This window comes from Lepidochelys olivacea (assembly GCF_965140295.1).
Source record: "Lepidochelys olivacea isolate rLepOli2 genome assembly, chromosome: 1".
In the NCBI taxonomy this organism is placed as follows: domain Eukaryota; kingdom Metazoa; phylum Chordata; order Testudines; family Cheloniidae; genus Lepidochelys; species Lepidochelys olivacea.
In genome coordinates, this window is record NC_140411.1 from 29,705,533 (window position 1) to 29,717,318 (window position 11,786).

The 11,786-nt window shown below is 43.9% G+C and overlaps 1 protein-coding gene across 2 annotated transcripts in view; it reads left to right on the forward strand.

Moving 5' to 3' along the window:
* AMOTL1 (angiomotin like 1) overlaps positions 1-6,346 on the forward strand; it is a 154,818-nt gene extending 148,472 nt beyond the window's left edge. For both annotated transcript variants that reach the window (XM_084617772.1, XM_084617773.1), the window contains one exon: positions 1,144-6,346. In XM_084617772.1, the coding sequence (XP_084473898.1) occupies positions 1,144-1,250 (107 nt within the window). In that variant the 3' untranslated portion in view covers positions 1,251-6,346. The remainder of the gene's footprint in view (positions 1-1,143) is intronic.
* The last annotated feature ends 5,440 nt before the right edge of the window (positions 6,347-11,786 follow it).

Consider the following 11,786-nt stretch of genomic DNA (forward strand, 5'->3'; position numbering starts at 1 on the left):
TTGAAAGAGGTGCAGTCAAGTAATTTAAACCCTAAATTTAGACTTCAGGAAAGGAAATAAGATGGATGTAAAGTTGTGTTTTCAGCCTTTAGATACTCTTGTGCTGGGGGCAATAGACAGATAGATAAAATACATGGATTACAATAGTATCTTGGACTAATTTTTCAAAATGCTATACAAGTAGAACTGTTTTCACATATAAAGAAAAAGAATAAAAACAACTTAAAAAATATTTAGGGATTCTATACTCAGTTATATCTCTATAGATCCAGAGTAGCTGCCTTGAGAAGCTTCCCCAAATAATGGTAAAGCCTACAGCATATTGACATTTTCCAAATTTCAGTTTTTCATTAAAAGTTGGGATTTTGATGCCCAACTTGAGACACCTTAAAGGGGGCAAAGCTGAGCCACCCTCCTTCTAAAAATCAGACCTCTTCAAGGTGTCCAAAATCACAAGTCTCTTGAAAATCTTGGCCAGTATGTTTTCCAAAATTCAGCTCTGGGGTTTAGTTCAAGCCCATTTTCAATTAACAATGAATTAAACTTTTAAACTTCTCTGTGCTTTAATGATCTAAAAGATTCTTTCTGCTTTAAGAATCTGAGGATTCTTACGGTGATACGGCAGTTTCAGTATCTAGGTAGGCATTTATTGTGTTTATTAGCAACACAGGGGAAGAAACATTGTTAAATGTCATTTTTATCTTTACCATGTCCCTTTAATTCACATTGTGTCCAATCCTACATTCTTTGCAAGCTAATTAACCTACTAACGTCAGTGGGATTCCTTTGGTGCACCAGGAATTCAGGGTCAGGTTCTACTATGAAATACACCCAAGCCCTTCTTGGTGCAAATCCAGTTTGCCACAGAGAACTTCAGATGTTGCAAATGGCAGGAGTTATATTTTCAAATTGCAAAACTGAAACATAAAAATAAGAATTCTATCTCAGAGGGCATAAGTGACTGAGGAGTTGTTGCATCCTGGCAAACACCAGAGGAACTCTCTCTGATGTCACTACCCCAGGGATGAATTTGGCCTTACATTATAAAAAAGTATTGTTAGAGATTTTCCCCCCAAAATAGTTTGCATTAGTTTTTGAGAATTTCTGATGAATCTGGATTTCTCTCTCTCCTCACTGTCACAGAGAACTCCCCCAGCCATGGGAAGCTGTCTGATAACAAAGGCCGAGTAAGCAGTTTGGTCCAGAAGCCTGAATTTCCTGATGCCGACATGATGGAAGTCCTCATCTGAGGAAAGAGTGACCTTCCTCAGGATTTTGTGCAGACACATTTAAGTCCACGGAGGCCAATGTTGTGCAAATCTTAAAAACTAAATATAAGAGTTTGAAGAACGTCTGAGAAAGATTGAGTCTGGAAGGATCCTAGAGGCTGAGATGAATTAGACTTTGAATGACAGAGGGAAAAGAAAGAGATGTAAACATGAAATGAAGGATGCTGAAGGTGGACATGAATGGCTGGAATATTCTGACAACAGAAGGTGATAAGGAAACATGGATTCACAAAGAGATGGTAAAGGAAATAGGAACTGCATTTACTATTGTAGAGAAAACATATCTTTTTACCATTTACAACAGTGTTCTATAATGCTGTTCTATTTTACTCTCTAGCTACAACCAAGACAGAGACTGAAATCCTGGCTCTGTTGAAGTCAGTGGGAGTTTGTGAATTGTCCAAGAGAAGTTTACACTTTTCTCAAATTTAGTCATTATTCATAATTGTTCACCAGATTATTTTAGTGAAAAATTCTTGGTCTGTAGATTGAGCACAAAGCAGTTTGTTGTAAGTATTTGTTTCAAGCCGGGTTGGTTTGTTTTGGTTGGATGTATAGGTCTTTCCTGATTGGATGAGTGCGACTGTTGGGAACAGGTTTCCAAAGCAAATTCTCATGTTTTGCAAATTCAAAATTTGCTCAAAATTCACTGTCGCCAGGAGCATTTCTTTGCTAGAATTTGCATAGAAGATGCATGTAAAAGGGGCATAAACCCTGTCAAAGCAATTTCTTTTACAATTTTGGTAACTATTCAGGGGAAAATGTTGAGCGTATTCCCTCAGCTCTAATACATAATACACACACACAAAGCTGTGTAAGCAGCAAATTGTACATACATTCAAGTGCTAAAAGTTTTTACTCCTGAGGGCTTGGAGACAATGGGCATTCAGGATGCTCAGCACCTCGCAGGGAACAACATGGTGCCACTATAGATGTATTCTCTGGCTTATTAAAATAATAGTACAGTATTCTGCAGTTTCTGTCCAAACTGCTTCAGCATTGTCAGTGGGGCAAATTCTACCCTCCTATTGTGACCCAGGGTGAATTTGAGCATGCAATGGCAGGCAGCATTTCAGGCCAGGGTTACTACAGTGTTTGGGGCCAGTTACTGTAGAGGTTTGAGAGGAATGTGGAGATCATTGACTGATTTCAGCCTAATTCATCCAGGTTTGCTGCTTGCAATTGAGATCAGAATCAGGCCCTTGGGTGTATATTAAATAACAATAATAAATTAGTCAATACACTTGGGATGAGAAATAATAAACGTCCTCACTTAAAAATGGATTTCCACTGCACATGGCACTGCAGGAGTTAATTTGCACAACTGCTTAGCATGGTTCAGTTTGTTGGTAAGATTTCTACAGCACTTCGTAGCTGCCTGACTGGGATGTTTACATTCAAAGACATTTTAAAAGACAGCCTGGTTGTGTAAATGAGAAAGGATGTTTCTGAACATGCACGGAAATTCTCCTAATCCTTTTTTCCTGATCTTAAAGGGACCAATCCTGCAGCCCTTATATAAGTAGGCGTGCCTCACCCGAGTCAAGGTTACAGGACTGGGCTCAAATTTTAATTGTGACACACGTGAATGTGTGTTGAGAGATGGAAGATTTAACATTTCTAAGGTCACCAGGTTAGGGTCCCCGAGGGATATTTTGGTGGTGAGTCTGTATATGTACACATGCACAACCATTGCTGTCTAAATGATCATTCCTTAGAAGTTGCATTCACCCCCCCATGCAGAGGAGCCTGCACAAGACCTATGCCCCACTTAAAGCTTCCCAATAAGGCTTAAATGGGACAAAAGTGGAACCTGTTCTATGTAAAAATATCCTTGTCCTGGCTCTCTGCACAAGGGTGAATTTCATCCTCCATGATTCAGCGAGAATTTGGTCAAATCAAAACATGTTTTCGTGGAACAGGACTATGTATGCAGAGTTCCTTGATGGGGGCTGGAATTCACCTTTTCATCACTTTGGTTGTGGGGCTGCTCACAAGAAAAGAACTCTATGAAAAGCACTCTTTTTTTTTTTCCACTCAAATACTGCTGGAGATTTGTTCAAACTAAAAAATAAATGGCTTCTGGGCAGAGCCCAAGTTTTGAAAATGTCTCCCCAAGGTGAGAAGGCAAAGGTCGGGACGCAGCATATTCTAATAACTGGGAGCCTAGAAATTCGCCATGCGCTAATCTTGGCTCAGCCACTGTCTCGCTGTGTGTCCTTGGGCAAGTCAGTCAATCTCTCTGGGCCTGATTCATCGCTGCGCTACTCCAGTTTTACACCAGAGTCACTGACCTAAAAATGGGAGGTGTAGCAGTGTAGCATCAGGCCTTGTCTGTCTGAGCGACCCCAGCTGTAAAATGGGGATAGGAATGCTTTCCTTCCTACCAGGGCTGTGGAGAAGGCTGGTGTTTGTACAGTGCTTTGATAATGCAAAGCACTATATAAGTGCTTAGTGATTTTAACCCCAAAAAATCTCCCCAAGATAACCCCCCCGCCGCCCCCCCTCAGGTCTGATCTTACATTCCTTGCTCCCTCAAGTTAATGGGATTTGAGACACTTCAGCAATATAGAACTTGGCTCCTAGAGTTTAACTGCATCATTGTTAATAATCATTTGGTTGTTTCCTGCTGAGCTGCCATCTCTCTTCGCCACTTGTTTTCTCCCAAGATGAAACATTCCTCATTTTAAAATGTACCTTTCATTGGTGTAAGGTGTGGCAGTAATTAAGGAGACACACCTCATCATGAAACCTAACACACACAACTTTGCTTCTTTTATTCCAAATGCTGGGGGTAGATGTCGCTCCTCGTCATTTAAAAAAAAAATCTTTCCAAATCTTTGGATTCTCTTTTCCCACTGAAGTTAGGGGTTAATACGGCCTTGAGATGGGGGTGAGGGTGATTTTGCAGCCCTGGTGGTCAAAGATTCAAAGTGTGCCAAGGCACCTCTTCCGCCTCGCAGGGCTCAGCACTTGCTCCTCTGCCGGTGGAGGCGGACCTGGAGTGAATCAGCCCCACTCCAGACAGTGTTTATCTTCCCCCAGGGGGTTTATTTGTCAATATTTTCCAGCTAGGCTTCAGCGGAGGTCCAAGGAGTTCTCCTCCACCAAACGAAAGGACACAAATTCACAGCACAGAAAAGGGGAATACCTTTTCCTACCCTCTTTCTGGGGTTGGGTGACGTTGTTGGCCCTGGGGTGCCAGTTCATCCCCTAAACAGGCAGGCAGTTAGGTAGCTTCCCCTGTAGGGAGGTGAGCAGCCTTCCACCATGGAGGAGTCCTTTCTCCTTGCTGCCACTAGCCCTGCAGCAGCTAGTCTCTCCCCCTCCTCTCTCACCAGCAGAGGGGTTTGTACAGGTTTCAGGCAGCCCTTAACTGGGCTCAGGGGTCCCTAGTGGACCTGAGGTAACCCCTTTCCAGCTTAGAGGGAAAAGGGCCTTTATCATTCTAGGGCTCATCTACCCGCCTTCCACCACTCTCTTCCAGCTGTCCAGCCTGACTTTGTCACAAAAGTCACAAGTTTAGATGCATTCATGTGTTCAGGGCTGGCCCCAGGAGGTTATGAGGGGAACCCTCTTGCAAACACTTACACTGAGCTCTTTCTACCAGCCACTAGATTGTGGAGACTGCAACCACTTTCAAGTCTGCTTCCACTAAAAACTTGTGCTCTGAAGGCCTGCAGGTGCCAAAAGCCAGCCATGTGTCTGCTACAACATGGAGTAGTGCATAGCAAAGCGATGCTTTTTTTGTACTAAACAATGTTGTTAAATCTATGCACTTATATTTCTCTATACATAGAAATATTCATATGTCAGCATCTCCCTCTCTTTAATTTTTGCACTTGTTAAAATAGGGTATGTTTTTAAGTATTAGCAGCTTTGCCTTGCAAAGCAAATGCATAAACACTTTGGAAGATGTTACGCAATTTAATATGCATTGTAACAGTAATTCTTTTTCCTCACTTTGTTAATTTAAATGTTTTAAGAGGATATGCATTCGACATATGGCTTCTATCTGTCCTTCATACAGTCTTGATCCTACAACCTTGATTCACGTCAGTAGTCCTTACTCAAGTGAACAGGTGTGGCAAGATCACACCCTTAATCAGGCATGGATCAGCAGAGAGACAAGGGAGTAAAAATAAAACTACTAGTGATAAATATTTCACCAAATGGACCTTGGATCTTTTCTAAGGAATAAGGATACACAAAAGCTTTGTAATCCTTTTGTTTGTTCAGTATTTTATTGCTAGCTATACGATTTCCTTTCAAGCAGAGCTATTTAATATATGCTGTACATATATACAACTAGTCATCCAGCAAAAACGGTGTTCTATTAACGTGCATGATGGTGTTGTTTTCACACAATTATATCTGCTAGCGGTATAACTTTGCTTCTTTTGGTCACTTAGAATACAGCTCTCCCTCTCTCTTTATATATATTTCCAGCATTTCTTTAAGCATCAATCCCTCCAGTTGCAATACCCAAAGGTGTGTTTACAATTGATGCTGCCCAGAATTCTAGTCATCTACAGAAAACTATTTATTTAGATAGCTTTTGAATTCACAGCTGACATAAACGTAGAGGGTAATTCTTCCTGGTTTTGTTGAGCTCGTGAAATTTTTGTTTTCACGCCAAGGAAGGCGGTGGATCTCTACCCAAAGTTAGAGCATTAGTGGCAATATGTGTAAAGTACTACTGTTAGTAAATCAGTTCACCTAGCCTCAGCAAACCAGTGTAACTGCATTTCTACTGTTCTTCCCAACTGCTTGATTTGTATTGTGCTTTGTGAAATTGTGCTGTAGCCATTCCAGGTGATGTTGGTAACTGATTGTAAAATATTGTCATTTTCTACTGTTGTTGGTTGTATAGAATGGTTGGTGTACAGTGTTGTACAGCTGGAGGGGTGTTTGTACATATGTGGGGAAATGAAGAACATTATATGTCACTTGCGGCAAATATTGATATTGTTGGTCAGCCAAAGATTTTCCTATTCTTTGCTGCTTAAACTTGTGCCTTAATATTGTATATAATAAATGTATAAAATGTTTCCTTCCTTGAGTTTCCAGTGTGAAATGTATTAGCTGTATGAAAAAAACACAAATTTTTAAACCATTCTCTATGCTTTTGCAGGCCAGTTACTAAAACTGGAAAGTGATGGCCCCAGTTAGCTTCAGATCATTTCCCCTTTTCATAACCCTAAACTATTGACATCATGGCATACTGGTGGAGAGGAAGTTGGTTGTGTCTCATCTGAAAGACAAGGACAATACAGACTCCCTGCACATGGCAAACTCTTATAGATAGGCCTGCAAAGCGAAGGGTAAAAACAAATAAAGGAAAGGAACCTAGCCACGATCCAGCAAGCGTGAAGAATGGGATCAGAGAGAATTAATTTAACTTCTCACATGCTCTTGAATGCGTCTATTAAAAAATTCCTGAAACGACTCCAGAGGAGCTCCGTGTATGTAAGGTATGAAAACCATGAAGTGTATCTTCCCGGCTGCTTGCCACATTCCTGCCTGGCTCTCCTGCACCTGTTTTTAAAAAAACAACCCTGGAATTAACATGTGTCAGAAGACACACAGGGATGTCATAGATACCAGCGTGGATGGCATCCTTCACACATTGCAGCAGTCTCATGTCCCACATACTCAACACAGGTTTCAGGTGCTGGGTCACCTATCTTAGCACTCTCTCCAAGATGCAGCAGCTGTATCTATTTTTAGTTCAGGTGGGCTTTGCCAACAGCAGCAAAAAAAAATTAGGTAACGCGCTCAGGCCCATAGAAGAATCTAGTTTGTTGTTTGAAAAAAAAGCCGGAGCCTGGATTTTGTAGCAAGATTTAGGACTTTGCTGAGTGGCTTGAGATCATGTTAGGAAATGAACCAGCCCAGGGAAAAATGGAAGGAAATGTGTAGGAAAAGCTGAATAAAAAATATGTCCAGCTATAGACCAAAATGGATTTGATCCCACTTTGGAATGCCTACAAACACAGGAGCTTCCCAAACTGCCAGCCAAATAAGGAGGATCACTGAGGTACCAAAATAGCACCACTGGGCTGTGAGTCAGGCGTCCCCTGTTCTGTTCCCATCTTTGCCACTGACCTGCTGTGCCCCAGGTGGTAAATGGGAGTAGTGATACTGGCTGGAAGAGCTGCAGGTGAAAAGAAGCCCAGAAGGACAAAGTGGTGTTGGCGGCAATGCATTCACTATGCTCGGCAGTTCCACGGCTTCTTTGTTGCCTTGTTCCTTCTCAACATGACCGATTAAGGCGTCTTTTACAAAAGGAAGCCGTAGCTCAGAGTCCAGTTAGTCCTCCCTTGGTGTAACAATTTGTGTTCAATATTTTGATTTAATCACATCTACTGTCATTCAATCTTAATTTTGTGAAGTTTTCTCACTGTCTCACCCAGATGTCAGAAATTGTTTCATTTATAAACAGCTTCAGAATCTGCCTCCATTGCACTGCGCTGAGTCATTTCCTCTCCTTGAATCCACAGGAAATGGCGTAAGCACCATGGCTTAAGATATTTAAAACTCAGTGTGAGAAATGCAGACGGAGAGAGTGGCCAGTGTAAGAAGCAAGCTGGCACCGGCGGGAACGGACTAGGTGACCACAGAACTTCTAGAAGCTTGCCTTAAACCCATCCTTCCCACTTTACCAGACAGTTGGCTCTCATTGCAAAAACACGCTATTTAGGATGCAGGGCTGCTGTTACAACAGTGGCTTGCGCTGCAGCTCTCCTATCTTGGGAAGCGCTTCCATCAGACAGCAAGCAGGGAAAACGAGGACTAATGAGCAGCAGCATTACATCCACTGGTAAGCCCAGTACAAGAAGAGCAGTTGGCATCATTTCTGTTCTGTATTAATGGTAATCCATCCCTTAAACCATGGCTTTGCAGGCAAGTGAAACTAGCTTAGACTACACCACACTCTCAGGCTACAAAAGGGCCAGGAATTAGATTACACTAAGGCTGAAAGACCCTAGGGCATTGTCTTTCATAGCAGCTACTTCAGCTTTAGACGAATAAATATCACCGCTCATAGTCACCAGAGGATCCCTTGGCTCCCCAGCCCAGAGGGTGAAATTCCCCCCACCCCCACCCATGCTGCAGTCCAGTGCACCACTTTAAGTCCTGTTTTGATGTAAACCAGGAGTAACTCCACTGAAGTCAATGGACCGACACTGGTGTACACAATATCAGAATCAGGCCCAAAGTGTATTGAATTAGGGCCCAGGCCTGGAAAGTGCTGGGCGTTGAGAAGCAGCCAAGAAGGGGCACTCAGCACCTTGCAGCATCTTGACTTTTCCTGAGTACATTCTGTAAGGTGCTTTGAAAACTACTGGGGTTGTATCAATGCAAGAGCATTATCAGTTACTGAACATCAGCCCACAATGGCCAACAGTTTCCAACCATTCCTAAAGGAAGATCAGTGCCCCATGAAAATCAGGGCACTGCGTTAGGTGCCTCACTATGGGCGTGGGTGCCTAGCTATGGGCAACCAGTTTCGAAACTGTACAAGCAATGGCCAGCTCATTGCCCAGCCCTCTCCTGCTGTATTTTCAGCTACAGATTTGATGTCATTAGCAGTGATGATTTTGCCCTGCGAGGTGAGGCGATTTCTAAGTCCCCCAAATCTAAGGTGTCAATGTACAGCCACTTGCCTGGCAGAATAAGCTTTCAGGAAGAAGCAGCGGCTGATGTTTTAAGGGAAGGGCCCTGACCAGGGACATTTATCATTACAAAAGAAGCGGGCCTGGCAAACAGAGTCTGCTCCTGTCAGTTTTGCTTTGGTTGTGCAGTGTCAGAGCTCGACTAATAATTGACACGGACCTTTTCTAACCAGACAGGGTGCTCAAGGGAATGTTTCACAGTCAAACTATTTCTGAAAGGGTTTGGTTACCAGCCTGTTTCACGTTTCCCAGGGTGACCCGGGCAGCTTACCCAGAGCAGAGGCCTCAGCGAATGGCATCGGCGTCTATTTCAGTAACAGGTCTGGCATAACTTTGAAATATCATTACACGCTACACACTAGATTGCTGCCTGTGTGTAACTTGTAATGTCACCAGGAGCCTCCCAGCTAGTTTCTCAAGCTCCTCACTCTCAAATTAAAGCAAATACGGGAAGAAAAAAATGTCTTCAGTTCCTATATAGCTCAGCCTGTCCCTTCCGGAGTTTGGCACATCGGTAAATCTCTGTGTGGAGCCCTGCACACAGGTGACTAGGAAGAGGACTTTAATCTTGCAACTATCTTGAGCACTGTCTTCATGTCAGCTAAATGGATCAGGGAATGCTAATGGTGATAGAAGCCCAGATCCTGAAAGGTATTTAGCGCCTAACTCCCATTGATTTCAATGGGAGTTGGGCACCTAAATAGCTTTAAGGATGTGGGGCACAGAACCTCCCCCACCTTGAAGGTCAGCTGTTCAAATCTTACACTGGAAACTTTTTGTGGCAGGTCCCATGTCGTTATATGTCTTTGTACTACGGCTGCAATGAAAAAGCACATATGCCAGGTCCTGGGCTCCTCCGACAATCTGGTCAAGAAAAATATATTTGATCATTGTGAAATGAGCTTTCCGTCTAAGTCCAATTCCTAGTGCCTAAGTCTCATTTGCATCAACGTAAATCAGGAGTAACTCCACTGAAAGTTAATGGGCTGGTTTCTGGTTGATTTTGGGGCTACTCTGGTGATACAAAGCAGCTCTCTAGCTGCCCGGTTATGTTGTGTTTACAGCTGCCTTGGCTTACCAGAGCAGTGCAAAGTAGTCAGAGCGTACTGGGGAATTGGGCCAATGGAATTTGCTATAAATAATACTGTTTGCTATAAAACTGGTGTGAAATCAGACTCAGTCCCATTTGTGCCCGCAGCAGATATGGGTGTAGAGCTGATCAGACAGCGGGGAATTCATTTACGAGCGCTTTCACTACTTTGCAGTCTCTGTCCATTTGGCTATGTTTGTGCCACCTTGCTTTTCTGAGAATATTTGTGCAGCTAGACTTTTGCTCACACATGAACAGGGAAAACCAGATCTTCATGCAATTGCCTGTGTTCACATGCAAAAAATAAAATAAAATGGTGTTCATGCCCAACTGAAGAAGTGAGCATCCCCTATTGATAACATTTCAGTCACGCAGTCAGGGCACAGAAAGCCTATCATGTGATGTATGTGACCAATCACACACTAATTGGGAGTAGCTGAAGGCACAGGCAAAGAGATTGATTTGTGAACAACCAATTGGCTGAAACACATTTGCATACATCACTTGCTGTACAATGAGGAATAATGAAGTAGCACAATCTAGATTCTGTGCTGCATTGCCAGGAGGTACAACCCAGGAGGAGGGTGGGCAAGGTGGCTTTTCACCACCTATGTGCCCTTTGGATTCTGGGCTACTAAGGGTCTTCACTCAGCTCCTAGTGTAAGTTAAAGCAGCCACAGGGCTGCTCTAACTTCAGCAGTCTTCCCAGAGCTGTCTATGGGCTGCGCAGCATCCCCAAATGCCCCATAACTACAGCTACTCCCCTTCCCAACAGGCCAAAGGCTGACAGGACAAAGAGACCGAACTCTCACTCCTACCAAAGGCTGCATTGCCCTGACCCATGCTGTATTTGTTCAGTGTATGAGCACGAGGCTCCAGGCCTCAGGGTTGCAGCAGAATCACGTCACTGTATGCGGAGTGTCTCCCGCTTACATTTAATGCAGCTCTGAGCATGAGTGATATGGAGAACAAACAGTTACAACTAAAGCTGAGCCCAAATCAATGTCTCCAACCTTTGGGGAGCTTTTAATGGATTTAACCTTTCCCCTGACCCGTACCACTCTCATGGCCTGAACCAAAATGCAATCTGGATCCCAGCACCCACCAGCTGGGGCGGAATTGCTGGATCTGGACTCTGCAGCTTTGGCCCATCTCTAATTAGACCTGGGTTCGTTCACAGTCGATTGGCTCTTTGCTTTCTGTTTGCAGAGCGGCGGAATTTCCATTTCCTTTCAGGCCCCTGGCAGATGGGCTATAATCCTGGTTGAAGGAAAGAAGGAAATGAATCCTAGGGGACGTGACCTGAGCACTGACCTTCTAGACCAGCAGTTCCCAAACTTTTTCATTTCTGAGGCACCCCTAACATGCTATAAAAATGCCACAGCCCAGCTGCGCCACAACACCTGGTTTTCTGCATATAAAAGCCAGGCCCAGCATTAGGGGGTAGCAAGCAGGGCAATTGCTTGGGGTCTCATGCCACAGGGGCCTCTGCAAAGCTAAGTTGCTCAGACTTCAGCTTCAGTCCCCAGGTGGCAGGACTCGGGGCCCTGGGCTTCAGCCCCATGCAGTGGGGCTTTAGCTTTCTGCCCTGGGCCACAGCGAGTCTAACACTGGCCCGGCTTGGCAGCCCCTCCTGAAACCTGCTCACCGCCCCCCCGGAGTCCTGGTTGAGAATGACTGTTCTAGAGGGATAGACTGTAACAGTCCCACCCACCTGGGCTGGGATAC